The sequence below is a fragment of the Schistocerca cancellata genome, chromosome 2 (assembly GCF_023864275.1).
Source record: "Schistocerca cancellata isolate TAMUIC-IGC-003103 chromosome 2, iqSchCanc2.1, whole genome shotgun sequence".
Classification (NCBI taxonomy): domain Eukaryota; kingdom Metazoa; phylum Arthropoda; class Insecta; order Orthoptera; family Acrididae; genus Schistocerca; species Schistocerca cancellata.
Genome location: NC_064627.1, coordinates 1031829271 through 1031844944, shown reverse-complemented (window position 1 = coordinate 1031844944; position 15674 = coordinate 1031829271). Strand labels below are relative to the sequence as shown.

The following is a 15674-nucleotide window of genomic DNA, read 5'->3' as shown; positions in this document are numbered from 1 at the left end:
TCACATAACCCCACAGAAAGAAATCGCACGGGGTTAAGTCGGGAGAGCGTGGAGGCCATGACATGAATTGCTGATCACGATCTCCACCACGACCGATCCATCGGTTTTCCAATCTCCTGTTTAAGAAATGCTGAACATCATGACGGAAGTGCGGTGGAGCACCATCCTGTTGAAAGATGAAGTCGGCGCTGTCGGTCTCCAGTTGTGGCATGAGCCAATTTTCCAGCATGTCCAGATACACGTGTCCTGTAACGTTTTTTTCGCAGAAGAAAAAGGGGCCGTAAACTTTAAACCGTGAGATTTCACAAAACACGTTAACTTTTGGTGAATTGCGAATTTGCTGCACGAATGCGTGAGGATTCTCTACCGCCCAGATTCGCACATTGTGTCTGTTCACTTCACCATTAAGAAAAAATGTTGCTTCATCACTGAAAACAAGTTTCGCACTGAACGCATCCTCTTCCATGAGCTGTTGCAACCGCGCCGAAAATTCAAAGCGTTTGACTTTGTCATCGGGTGTCAGGGCTTGTAGCAATTGTAAACGGTAAGGCTTCTGCTTTAGCCTTTTCCGTAAGATTTTCCAAACCGTCGGCTGTGGTACGTTTAGCTCCCTGCTTGCTTTATTCGCCGACTTCCGCGGGCTACGCGTGAAACTTGCCCGCACGCGTTCAACCGTTTCTTCGCACACTGCAGGCCGACCCGTTGATTTCCCCTTACAGAGGCATCCAGAAGCTTTAAATGCGCATACCATCGCCGAATGGAGTTAGCAGTTGGTGGATCTTTGTTGAACTTCGTCCTGAACTGTCGTTGCACTGTTATGACTGACTGATGTGAGTGCATTTCAAGCACGACATACGCTTTCTCGGCTCCTGTCGCCAGTTTGTCTCACTGTCCTCTCGAGCGCTCTGGCGGCAGAAACTTGAACTGCAGCTTCAGCCGAACAAAACTTTATGAGTTTTTCTACGTATCTGTAGTGTGTCGTGACCATATGTCAATGAATGGAGCTACAGTGAATTTATGAAATCGCTTCAATCATTTGTAATAGCCCTGTAATATATCATGCACAAAAATTTGTATTTAAGATTTTTGTTAGGACAGCACTTCTGATCTTTTGCGTGCTCTCTAGCTCTGTATATATTTCGTGAGCAATGCACCATATTTTATGGAAATGGTCGGTTTCGGGCGAATTATACCTTGGCCAGTCCTAAAAGCAGAATAAAGAAAATATATATACAAAGGTAGGGGTGTAAATGTGGAAGCGTGTGGGTAATGTGGAAACGTCTAGTATCTGGCCTCCAGACTGCTGCACTCTAGTGGGGCAGCCATAAATTGTTGCAATAGTTCCTATTTGTCACGGTAGAGGGTTAGCAGTCACTTGAGCAACAGACGCCGTGACAGTGATGCAATTTACGTTCGCGCATTTTTTTAACCTTTTTCGAGGTGAGTTTTGGTATTACATTTATCTACCGGGACATATTTTGTAGTTATCTTTCTTTACGTCTGATAGCTTATAAAGGGAGGTGCATAGAAGGTTTTAGCAATCCTTTGTCAACTTTAAGTGGATAGTTGCTTCAAGTAATCCACCGAAATTTAAAATGGCCATTGTGTAGGTAATGTGGAAGCATACATACGATGGCATTGTGGAAACGTTTCCACAATACCAACGTCAAATACATTACTACTAATATCTTTTGCGTCTGTTTCTAGATGCCACGAAAGCTAACTGATCGGAAACCAAGAGCGATTGTGAAGAAGTGGGATGCTGAAAACATGATTAAGGCTATAACAGCCTTAAGGGAAAAGCTGATGGGGTTAAGAAGAGCAGTAAAAGCTTTCAGTTTACCTCAGACGACACTTCAAAGGTTTGTGCATAGTGATATGTCAACTGAAGAAAGTGTTTCTTTGAGACTTGTACGTAAGCCTGTACTACCTGATGCTATTGAGAAACAGTTGGTACAGTATCTCATTGAAATGGATAGTCGCTTCTATGGCCTTACCAGATTAGATTTCAAGAGAATGGCATATCGGCTAGCGGAAAGAAATAATATTAATCATCCTTTTACTTCAAATGCTGCAGGTAGAACTTCGTTTGACTTTTTCTTTGACGACACAGAAATAAACTCACAATCCACAAACCTGTTCTAGAGAGCAAACGGGTTCAACAAAGAAGCTGTAGACAAGTTTTTTGACATTTTGGAAGCTGAGTACAGTAATCAATCCTATAATGCTGATCATGTGTACAATGTGGACGAGACTGGGCTTTCTGTCGTCCAGAGCAGAATACCACATGTAATTGGACTGAAAGGTAAACGTCAAGTAGGTGCTCTCACATCAGTAGAGCGAGGATCCCTGGTGACTGTCATATGCTGTATAAGTGCTGACGGTACTTTCATGCCACCAGAGATGATCTTCCCTAGGAAGAACTGGGCTGATACTCTACTGAAAGGAGCACCACCTGGAACAATTGTTAAATCCAACCCTTCAGGCTGGATTCAAACCGAGCTCTTATCCGAGTGGTTTGACCCTTTTCATTTCTAAGGCACATCCCTCAAAAGAATCTCCTGTGTTGGTATTTCTTGATGGGCATAACAGTCATGCCATAAACCTTCAAGTTATAGAATGTGCAAGGGAGAACTATGTTACAATCGTGAGCATTCCGCCTCACACCTCTCATAAAACTCAGCCACTTGATAAGAACTTTATGATCACTCTAAAAACCTATTACGCTGAGTATGTTCGCCAATGGTTGCGGCACAGCAGCCAGCCCTTAGGAACTTATGACATATGAGTTGTTTGGGAAAGCCTACCTAAAGTGCCAGAGTGGCTCTACTGCTGCAAAAGGATTTTTGGAGACTGGAATTTTCCCATGTGACAGGACTGTTTTTGCAGAAATCGACTTTATAGCTTCCACATCGGCTTTAGATGAGGCCAGAAATCTGAGAGGAACTTATGAGAATCCAGCATCTCCAGGTGGAAGTAATGACCTCAGACAAGAAGACACTCAGAAAGCATTCAGACCTGTGACAACTGGCAGCCCAAGTGAAGATGGCCAAAGAGAAAGCAGAAGGTCAACATCGTTGTCAGAAACCTCATCAAACACGTGAGTGTCTCCACAAGATATCATGCCAATCCCTCCTCTAAAGAGGAAGGTTTCCAACAGAGGTCTTAAGCCAGATTAATCAACTGTTGCCTTATAAAACACGCCTTGGAGACTCCTTACTGAAGGATAAACAGAAGCTTCCTAAGGCACCGGCCAAAAGCAAGAAAAAACGTGAAGCTCCTACTAGAAAACCATACAAAAAACGGTTTAATTTTTCTGAGGATTCAGATGAAGAGCCCAATGCACCAACTGTCTTTTCAGGCGAGTCAGATTTGAATCTCCAGTTGGGGAAGAAAAACCTACTGAAGAAGATGCCATTTGTATTTTTTGTGGAGGCGCATTTTCCAAAGATGTTCGGGGAGAATTATGGAGTCACTCTTTGTGTGCCGGAAATGGACATATTTATATATGATATTTTTGCAAGTGAACTTCGCTTATGAAGCATTTTTCTATTACAGTTACGTTTAAAAATATTTTTGTGTAATTTAAATTTAATATAAAATAAAATAGTTTCTAACATTTTTATTTGTTTTCGTTTGAAGTAGTCAGTTCCCACAATTTTAAGGCGTTTCCCCATTACCCGCACTTCTTGAAAAATTAATGAGCAGTGCAAGCAGAAAATGTTTTTTTTTAAATTTTTAACATATTTAGTTTTTGTGTTTCGTAATACTACAATCACTGCTAAAACATTATGAATTAGCTTTGGCTAATTTTTGAAGCTGAAAGAGAAGTAAACATTTCTTTTATACAGCAAAAACAAACTGCGTTTCCACATTTCTACCCCTACCTCTATGAATTTATAACAATAATTGTACGTATGTATGTTTGTATGAACGTCTCAAATTTCCACCTAACTTGCTAAATATATCACTTAGTATGTGGAAAGAAGCACTGTGGGGATAAAAGTTGTCTACTCTCCTCAGAGGTAGGGGTGAAAAAGGTTGACACATAGCTCAGAAACATCTAGAGCAGTTTCAAGTAAATTTTGTGAATAATCACTCATTATGTGTCTTATTTGTTGCGGGTGGTTATAACAAACGTGCAGCTTCTCACGGGGTTCTAACGGTGGCTGTAATTATTGTACGTAGCGAAACTTGTCACATGTGCTAATGTGTTAATGAGGAACCGATTTACGCAGGAAAACAAATTAACAGGTGCAAATCTGGCGCTGTACACTTTTAGTATGACGGTATGAGATCCACACTGTGACTTGACAAGCTACAACGCGAGTGGACAGAATGGTTATCGAGAAGAATGACAGTGCGCTGTTGGTGAAACTTTTTTGTGAGAACGTGAGCAGTTCAGTGCTGTATTGAGAGAGTATCTCCAACTGAAAGGTCTGAGGAGACGTCCGATGTCATTAAAAGGTTTAAAGAAAATGGTAATGGAATTTCAAAACACGGGTGAGCTTGGTGTGGCACCTGGAAGAGGAAGGCGTCCTGTTCCGATGGAAGTTATTGACGAGGCTGTTGTTGCTGTAACTGACCACGCAGCACGTGCCCCGGCTAACGCTAGTGCTCGTTCTACATCCTGTGGTCAACAGTACGGAAAGTTTTGTGGTCTGTTTTAGACTAGTATCCGTACAAGATCCAGACGATGCATTAACTGAAACCCGTAGCAACGTTCTGAATTTGCTCCTCTGCTTCTGGGACGTATCGAAATTGATGACGCTCGGCCGTGTAATATTCTATGGAGTGACGAGGCAGAACTTACACTCCAGGGTATACACAGAACTGCCGAATTTGGGATGCTCTTAAACCACGTCTTGTGCACGAAGAGACACTGCACTCGCCGTATGAGGCTGTGTGGTGTGAATTCACAAGCACGTTTTCTCCTGGTCCGTTCTTCGTTCAAGAGAATACACAGAGTGGGCCTGCCAGGTGTACCTTGAGTCTGCACGTTATTGGGGTCTCCTTGTACAGCATGTGCTTTGGAAGAGCGCAAATGCGTGGAAACCACCGTTTTCATACAAGATGGTCCAACATCTCATATCGCTCGCCCTGTGAAATATCTACTTAATATGACCTTCCACGAACGTATTATCTCCAGAGGTTTTCCAGGCGCATGCCCTGCAAGATCACCTAATCTGAATCCATGTGACTTTCAGCTCTGGTATTATCTAAAAGAACGCGGTTTCCAAGAACACATGCGGTCTCCAACTGACCTGAAAGCCGTTGATTATACAGGCACACATTGCTCAGATTCCACCGGAAATGCTGCGAGAACTATTGATAATGTCGTTTTACGGATGCAGCACATCATTGACATCACCAGTGTTCATCTTGAGCGAATTGCGTAAGCATCACTTAATAATGAAATCAACATTATACCTTTCTCACTTGTTTGACGTCTCCTGCCCAAGTTCCGTTGCTAATCGATTATATAGGAAAACATTTCAATACCTGTGTAAGCATAGCGCCAGGCCGGCCGGAGTGGCCGAGAGGTTCTAGGCGCTACAGTCTGGAACCGTGCGACCGCTACGGTCGCAGGTTCGAATCCTGCCTCGGGCATGGATGTGTGTGATGTCCTTAGGTTAGTTAGGTTTAAGTAGTTCTAAGTTCTAGGGGACTGATGACCTCAGAAATTAAGTCCCATAGTGTTCAGAGCCATCTGAACCATAGCACCTGGTGAAAAAAATTGGAAGTAATTTTCTTCCAGCGTAAATCGGTTCTGTATTAACGTTCGTCGCCATACGATAATTATAGCCCACACTGCACCTCTGAGTCTACCTGCATTTTAATTATAAACACCCAGTATAATTTTTGTTTAAAATATTATGGTGTAATGTACACTATCCAACTCTTCAGTTAGGGATGGTATGAGAACCGGTCACATGTAATAAATATTTGATAAAGACCAATATTAGTACCGAATCCATCGTTTTCGGGGTCGTTAGCCATATTGGTGACAGAACCAAACCGATGTCTGCCCGACTTGGCACATGTACACTTGCTTTCTGGAAAAAATGCTGAGACAGAGACCCCTAACACTCCTCTGAGGGTCGAGAGATGACAAAAACATAGCTCAAAAACTCCTGATGCAGTTTGTACCAAACTTGCTATACACATGCGACTCATTTTTCGTCTAAAAATACTATGAGAGTAAGATGTCCCTACTACGAGTTGTGGTTGGGGCGGAGATGTGGATGGGCATTCGAAAACGACCGAATTTCTTTCCTGTATGTAGCCGACTTGTAATGCTTCAAAACTACGAAGCCCAATCTGTCTTTTCTTTGTCTTGTGCAGTTGCATCAACCAAATCGTGAGAATGATCAATGTACACCATGCAATGAAAAGTATCCAGACACCCCCAAAAACATATGTTTTTCGTATTAGGTGCATTGTGCTACCAGCTACTGCCAGGTACTCCGTATCAGAGACCTCAGTAGTCATTAGACATCGTGAAAGGGCAGAATGGGGCGCTCCGCGGAACTCACGGACTTTGAACGTTGTTAGGTGATTGGGTGTCACTTGTGTCATAAGTGTCTACGCGAGATTTCCGCACTCTTAAACATCCCTAGGTACATTGTTTCCGATATGATAGTGAAGTGGAAACGAGAAGGGACACTTACAGCACAAAAGCGTACAGGCCCACCTCGTCTGGTGGCTGACAGAGACCGCCGACGGTTGAAGACGGTCGTAACGTGTAACAGGTAGACATCTATCCAGCCCATCACACAGAAATTCCGAACTGTTTCAAGATCCACTGCAGGTACTATGTCATTTAGGCTGGAGGTGAGAAAACTTGGATTTCATGGTCGAGCGGCTGCTCATAAGCCACAGATCACGCCTGTAAATGCCAAACAACGCCTCGCTTGGTCTAAGGGGCGTAAGCAATGGACGATTGAACAGTGGAAAAACGTTGTGTGAGGTGAGCAATCACGGTACACAGTTTGGTGATCCGATGGCAGGATGTGGGTATGGCGAATGCCACGGTGTGGTCGGGGGGGGGGGGGGGGGGGAGCGGGGGTAGAGCCAACAGTAAAATTCTGAGGCGGTGGTGTTATGCTGTGGTCGTGGTTTTCGTGCAGGGGACTTGCACTCCTTGTTGTTTTGCGTGGCACTATCACAGCACAAGCCTACATTGATATTTTAAGCACCTTCTTGCTTCGCATTGTTGAAAAGCAATTCAGTAATGGACTGGCCTGCACAGACTCCTCACCTAAATTCTATAGAACACCTTTGTGATGTTTTGGAAAGCCGACTTCGGGCCAGGCCACACCGACCGACATCGATACCTCTCCTCAGTGCAGCACTCCGTGGAGAATGGGCTGCGATTCCCCAAGAAACCTTCCAGCACCTGACTGAACGAATGCCTGCGAGAGTGGAAGATCACAGGGTAATGTCTTCAAAGCCAACACCATATTGAATTCCAGCATTACCGATGGAGGGCGCCACGAACCTGTACGTCATTTTGAGCCAGCTGCCCGGATACTTTTGATCACAAGGTGTATGCGAAATATAGACCTATGTATGAGTAAAATACACTTACGGAAAAAATCATATCAAAAAATAATTCAAGTAGAGTAATGAAATTTTCTCAGATGGAACCCCAGTTCTCAGCAAAGAAGGGAAAGCAGAAAGGTGGAAGGAGTATATAGAGGGTCTATACATGGGCAATGTTCTTGACGACAATATTATGGAAATGGAAGAGGAGGTAGATGAAGATGAAATGGGAGCTGTGATACTGCGTGAAGAGTTTGACAGAGCACTGAAAGACCTGAGACGAAACAAGGCCCAAGGAGTAGACAACATTCCATTGGAACTACTGACGGCTTTGGGAGAGCCAGTCCTGACAAAACTCTACCATCTGGTGAGCAACATGTATGAAACAGGCGAAATACTCACAGACTTCAAGAAGAATATAATAATCCCAATCCCAAAGAAAGCAGGTGTTGACAGATGTGAAAATTACCAAACTATCAGTTTAATAAGTCACAGCTGCAAAATACTAACGCGAATTCTTTACAGACGAATGGAAAAACTAGTAGAGGCCGACCTCGGGGAAGATCAGTTTGGATTCCGTAGAAATGTTGGAACACGTGAGGCAATACTGACCCTACGACTTATCTTAGAAGCAAGATTAAGGAAGGGCAAACCTGCGTTTCTAGCATTTGTAGACTTAGAGAAAGCTTTTGACAATGTTGACTGGAATACTCTCTTTCAAATTCTGAAGGTGGCAGGTATAAAATACAGGGAGCGAAAGGCTATTTACAATTTGTACAGAAACCAGATGGCAGTTATAAGAGTCGATGGGCATGAAAGGGAAGCAGTGGTTGGGAAGGGAGTGAGACAGGGTTGTAGCCTCTCCCTGATGCTATTCAATCTGTATATTGACCAAGCAGTAAAGGAAACAAAAGAAAAATTCGGAGTAGGTATTAAAATCCATGGAGAAGAAATAAAAACTTTGAGGTTTGCCGATGACATTGTAATTCTGTCAGAGACAGCAAATGACTTGGAAGACAGTTGAACGGAATGGATAGTGTCTTCAAGGGAGGATATAAGATGAACATCAACAAAAGCAAAACGAGGATAATGGAATGTAGTCGAATTAAATCGGGTGATGCTGAGGGAATTAGATTAGGAAATGCGACACTTAAAGTAGTACACGAATTTTGCTATTTGGGGAGCAAAATAACTGATGATGGTCGAAGTAGAGAGGATATAAAATGTAGACTGGCAATGGCAAGGAAAGCGTTTCTAAAGAAGAGAAATTTGCTAACATCGAGTATTGATTTAAGTGTCAGGAAGTCGTTTCTGAAAGTATTTGTATGGAGTGTAGCCATGTATGGAAGTGAAACATGGACAATAAATAGTTTAGACAAGAAGAGAATAGAAGCTTTCGAAATGTGGTGCTACAGAAGAATGCTGAAGATTAGATGGGTAGATCACATAACTAATGAGGAGGTATTGAATAAAATTGGGGAGAAGAGGTGTTTGTGGCACAACTTGACTAGAAGAAGGGATCGGTTGGTAGGACATGTTCTGAGGCATCAAGGGATCACCAATTTGGTACTGGAGGGCAGCGTGGGAGGTAAAAATGTAGAGGGAGGCCAAGAGACGAATACACCAAGCAGATTCAGAAGGAGGCTGCAGTAGGTACTGGGAGATGAAGAAGCTTGCACAGGATAGAGTAGCATGGAGAGCTGCATCAAACCAGTCTCAGGACTGAAGACCACAACAACAACAACAACAACAATGAAATTTTGAGAATACGTTTGTCTATTAACATATGTAAGTGATTAATATTGCAAGATCACAGGGTAATATAAGCGACCGATAAGGCATTGCAAATGTGAAATGCTGATACGTTAATAACCGCCAGAATGTTGAACGAGGGCATGCAAATGTGCATGCATTGTGTTGTACAGATGCCAGATGTCAGTCTGTGGCCTGGAGCTTCATGCCTGTTGCACTACGTCGGTCGATACAAGGAAGTTTAATGCTGTTTGTGGATGACGCTGGAGTTGTCGTTTGATGATGTCCCACGTGTGCTCGATTGGAGACTGATATGGTGATCAAGCAGGCTAAAGAAACATGTCCTCACTTTGTAGCATATTGGATTACACCAGTGGTATGTGGACGTGTTTTATCCAGTTAGAAAACATCCTCTGGAATGCTGTTCACGAATGGCTGCAGAACAGGTCGAATCACCAGGCTGACGTACAGTTTTGTAGTCAGGGTGCTTGGGATAACCACGAGAGTGCTCCTGCTGTCACAAGAAATCGCACTCCAGTTGTAGGTCTAGTGTGTCTTGGCCGCAAGAGATTCGGTACAGCTCTAACAAAAACATGGCCTTCAGTGGCAGCGAGGAAGAATAATGTTTCATCAGAAAACACAACAGATCTCGACCCTGGCGTGCAATGAGCTCTCGGTTGACCACCACTGAACTCGCAAATGGCGGTGGTTTGGTGTCGGTGGCTCGGAGCTGTCCTTGAAGTAGCTTGTTGATCAGATTGCTACCGAACACGATGGTCTTCCCTCTCGATAGTGGCACGTGGCCGTCCGGAGACCGGTCTTCTTGTGACCGTACATTCTCGTGACCACCGCTGCCAGCAATCATGTAGCTGTAGTGGTTACATTCGTGACAAGTCTTTCTGCAATATCGCACATGGGACAGCCTACACTTCACAACCTCGCTCAGACACAGTGTGGTGTTGATAACGGTGTCTTCGTCTCGTTAAAGGAATTCTTGACTAACATCAACTCACCACGTCCAGTCTCAGAGGTAACTAACGCTCACGACCGTTACAGCGTGTATTTCAAGCACACCTGATTTACATCCTCGTAGTGGCCCTACTAGCGCCACTCTCACGCGACTGTCCTGAAATATGGATAGACCTCATCTTCCACATATAGAAACACGCCTACCAGCCTTCGTTTATGTCGCACAACCCCTTCTTGGTGTTGCGATTTTTTTTCCATCAGGGTATAATTACGTGACGTATGCATTCATGGTGGAGGCGTGAGTAAATGCTAGTACGATCCAGAATGAATTTTCACTCTGCAGTGGAGTGTGCGCTGGTTTGGAACTTTCCGCCAGATTGAAACTGTGTGCCGGACTTTGACTCGAACATTGGACATTCCCAATCGCGTGCAAGTACTCTACCGACTGAAGTATCCAAGCACGGCTCACGACGTACCTTCGCAGCTTTATTCCGCCTTTACTCCATTCCCCCACCTTCAGATCTTCACAGTAATTCTCCTGCATTCATTGAGGGACTAGTAGTCTCGAAGAAAGAGGTTTGGAAGGTACAAGACGTACTGACGGAAATAACGCTCTGCAGTCGCTTTATGAGGTGTGCTTGGATAGCTCAGTCGGTAGAGTACAAGTCCGCGAAAGGCAAAGGTGCCAGTTTTGATCTGCCGTGATTAATTATCATTGATGTACGTGATTTAAAACGATACTTAGGAGAAATAAGTTACTAGTTTAGGCCGAATTATTTCACGCATTTCTCTCGAAGGCCAACCGTGTTTCTTTCAGCATCTCTCTAATCTATAGCCCTATGCTTTGTTTTACGCTTATTATGCAGTAGTGCCTGGTTTTTAGAAGAGTCCCTCCCATCATGAACTGTTCTAATGGGTTCATAACTATCCAGTGTGTGGTGAAGTGTTCTTTTAAACTTGATCCACAGTTCCTCTACATACTCCTCTTCTGAACTAGAAGTTTCAAGTTCCTCAACGAGATATACCACTACTGCCTTTTTATGTTTACTGACCATATAAATGTTTCTACTTGATTCTGTCGCCCTTTGGACTTGGATAATCATTTTTTCTACAATTGCGTCATAGTAACTTATACCTTACTTCCATGTGGACATGCTTAAAGAGGTCAAGCGTACCTCTAACCATTAGATCGAAAATATTTCTATCACGAGTCGGTTCCCGAACTATCTGTTTGAAGTAGTTTACAAAGAAGCATTTAGTAGCGTATCACAAGATGTCTTGTGACGTCCACTTCTTACAAAGCTGTAATTTTCTGTGGTGTGCGTACTGTAAGACCTTCGGTACACACACCATCAGATTAGTTGACTTGTCGCTCTAACGAAGTAGGCGAGTGTCAGCAATATGTCTCGTGGTCTTATCGTGGCGTGTTTATCTTCTGCCGTTAGGTCAGACGATAGAAATGCCACTTGCACGCTTAGAGTAGCAGATTGACGGTCACCAACTTTAAACAGAACTTGATTAATTTTCACGCACATTTATTAAAATAATAAAAATCATAGATATTACGTACTTGATTCTGGATGCTTTTTACAATTGATAATCTGAAGTTCCTTTGGTCTTGGTACGTTAATCTTATTCTCACATATCTCTGATACTTGACAAAGTGTCTGTTCATTTATCTTCATGGCTATGTACAGGAATATGGTAATCTTATTAGGCACAGACTGAAACTTGATTATAGACTTGTACAGACTAATGCAGACTGGAACGGACTAACTCATCGGAGGTCTGTACACTCGTTATAATACCTCACGCGTTCAGGTATCACTGCACGAGTGTGATCCGCGAGGAGAAAAGGTTCTACGTTAGCTGCAATCTCATTGGCTGCGTTACATATTAATACGCGGATCGGCGGAAGCAGAATTTGGTCCGTCTCTAAGACAGCGCCATCTCGTAGTGCGGAGACGGACGAGCGCTGCGCCTGCGCTGTTGTGCTTAGCGGGGCGCGCTCTAGTGGGAAAGTTGTGTACGCGCTGACTACGCGGAACTATGTACACAACATTTTCCCAATTGATTGTTGGATGATTTAAGTCTTCACCGTTAAGTACTGTACGACTGGGGAGCTTATGTACAAGTGAACTGAAGTTTTCGGTTATATCAGGCTTCAGTTACAATTTCATTCTCACCCCTGGTACTCAGTCTTGCCCAAACCATGTCGCATGCAGTTTCAATTCCTGTCTCGGTGGATTTGAGTTTCTTGAGATCAGCCTATCCTTTCCCTGTACTCTTAAACTTTCTCCAAAAATCTCGCTGCTATCAACTTCAGGTTTTAACCAGCTTCCTGTTCCTGGTGTTATATGAGTTTCACTGCTTTTCACGAACGCTTCAATCTCTGCAACTTCGTTGCACGTGCTTCGGCAGTTTACTGCTAGGTTTTAATACTCTATGTTTGGCAATTCTTTGGATCTTAGAATAATACTTCCAGATCTCCTCCAGCTACCATTATCTGAACCGGAGAGCCACCTAATCTACGAAACCCTTGTGTGCTCCCCACACATAGTCAGCTACCTGGATAGCAACCTATGGTGTATAGTGCATACCTCATCCATTAAGGCGGACCCTACAATTCTCATCTCGATGGTGAAAGTCCAGAAAGTCACAGCCTCACTTGTCACAGAACCCTCGATGTCTCTGGTTCAGTCCTTCCACTCAACTCAGAGCCAGGGGGGCACGATCAGTTCTGGGGTCAATGCTGGAAACTGTTAGCTTCGTTGAAGCTCCGTCGCTGGAATGATCCAAGTATGACCTCTGATCCCAGATGACGCCATTTTTGTTCCACTGTGCGCCGCAATCTCCAGTTGGTTGCACCACTTTCCCTCAACGCCTGCCAGAATAGCTTCTTCACCTTGTTGAACGGTGGCAGGGGGGACGCATACACACCGAATATACCTGGTATTCTTTCCTGTCCCTCAAAGTCCTTGCCCTAGGGGTGTCATTATTCGCCATAAGCTTAAACTTCTAGCGATTAATAGACCCCCCTTCCATTTTGCGTTCCTTCTCTTGACGTAGGACACAGCAGCTTTTCTTTCAGATGAAGCAAGTCCCACTAGCCCAGTTTCACTTTGAATGGAAGACAGCACATCGAACTTGTCGGTTAGGGGGATAGGTATAACACGTCGATTCTTCCCTAATCCGTGCCTCCCACGTGCTGTTGTGCATCACTGTTAATGCACAACTACCACTGTCGGATAAACAAACCTCAGAACAGAGCAGTACTGATTGCAAGTTTGAGGGCGACGTGTAAAATAGACAGTACTATTGTCAACAGCATGAACCAAATACATGGGAAATTTAGATATTTAGGAGGGATAGTCCAACGCAGTAGGCAAGAATAGGAGGAAGTAATCAATAGTAGGGTATCAAAATTAGGCAAAAACTTTTACAATGAAAGGATAATCAGTTTTGGACTTAAGCTAAGGCAGAAGTCCTCAGAGGAAAAAGTGTTTGATGCACTGGAAACTTCGGCTCTGGATGTAAAGGGGTCAATGCACCGGTCTGGCAAACAATGCAAGGTGCTGCTGACCAGTGGTCACATTTTCTGAATGGCCGACGATCGGGAATCTAAAACCGTCCGTAATTACGTAGCTCCATAATGGATTACACAAACTTGTTTCCTGGAAAACAAAATCTGTGGCGGTAATAATTTCATGCCAAGCTGAAAACTTTTCAATAGGCACAGTACGACCTAACGTTGATTTCGTTGTGATAGTCATTGAAATTAATCAAATTTAGGTGTTATGATTTTTGTGATGAGAACGTAAGGTTTGTTGGTGACCGCTCACAGCAATTTCCCAAACCAATACGGACGAAATCTGGGTTCCTAACACTGTATGATGCCATAGCTTTAGCGGATTATTCATCGCGTATTAGTAGTAGGGGCAATTTGTAATTACCATATTTCTTTGTTGGCTGAAGTCACGCCAAAAATAAGAAAATAAATAAAGCGATGCTAGTGACCAAGTTCTGTGTTGAGATACCGCAGTGCTTGAAAAGTTTCAAGAATATTGTAAAATGCCTTACTTTAGACCAAGGTTTGCTACAGGAAACACGTGCGCCGCTTTGACTTAGACGTATCCCCATTATACGACTGAGACAAAGAGGAGGATTTCAACCACATCTTCTTTGTCCTAATGATCAGATACTGTTCTACGAGTCAAGTGCTACAACACCTGGCCAACACTGGGTACTCTTCCGGCTACTCCGACAACTGTGGCGTTATATCTAAAAGACTTTAGAATAAGACGCCTTTCATATTAATCTTCAGGTTAAGTGATGAAAAGTGGGTTGGCAAAGGGTAACTTACTTTGTGTGAACTCGTCCAAACACCTAAAAGTCAAACAACCTACAGATGTCAACCGCGTCAGGTAAACTTGAGTGCAGTCAGTGAACACCTGACGGAAAGAGGATCTTGCATAAAATTTCCTTGAGGTTTTTTTTTCTTTTTACAAGCAGATGTGTAAAATTTTGTATGCTCCATTTGCAATAGAAACGGAAACTGTCGCCCGTAAATCTCAAGTGTTCAAATCCAATCTGGAACGATCTCACGCGAGGTACTTACGAGTCTCCTGCAGTCAAGTAAATAAAAACGTAGTACATAACAAAAGGCCTTTACTTACTTCCGTTGTTGGTCTCCTCAATAGACGCCCGGATACCTCCAGAGTTGGTGATGGCTATGGGAGCCTCCGTCCATCGCTGCGAATCGGAGCTGCTCTGCAGCACTGCCATCTGAAGGGAACAAAAACCAGTCATCAAGACTGCCTGCGTCACATTAGGTCACAGCGGCATCCACTTTACCTCTCTTGGCGTATTGTACTAATTAACCACTAATTTGAGAGATCACGCTGAATGAAGTATTAACAGATGTCTGTACCATTTGAACAAATTACAATACTGACGAAACAGGAAATTAATTTGGGACACCTTTCCTCCTTTGGTTCCCTCCTCAATCTTGTTGAACGTGCATTGTTTTTCACTTAGAGCTATAATCATAAAAAATCCGTACAGGTAGTAGGAGGGTTCGCATTCCTGGGGTTCCGTACACACTTAATTATTTGTATAGATAGTTCTTCTACAGGTTTTGATGAGTAAGTGTACGGGTGTCAAAATATGTGGAATAAATAACCTTCTCTTTTGACTGCATTGTTAGAACCTTAAATTCTTTGCAAAACCAAGGGACCGTAGATTTTCGTATTTGACATATATTTCGATTTGATACCTCTACCCATTTTTAAGAAGAAGGGGTCTTAACAGGCAGACAGACGAGTGAACGACAAAATGATTCTTTAATGGTTCATTTTTACTAATTAAAGTAAAGAGCACTAAAAAAAAGTAATAATCCTGGAAATAAG

At 43.3% G+C, this 15674-nt stretch overlaps 1 protein-coding gene across 1 annotated transcript in view; it reads right to left on the bottom strand.

The window, feature by feature from the left end:
* Positions 1–15674, bottom strand: part of LOC126163005 (apyrase-like) — a 178979-nt gene that overhangs the window by 10407 nt on the left and 152898 nt on the right. Inside the window, exon 6 of the mRNA XM_049919864.1 lies at positions 14943–15051. Coding sequence (XP_049775821.1) covers positions 14943–15051 — 109 coding nt within the window. The remainder of the gene's footprint in view (positions 1–14942; positions 15052–15674) is intronic.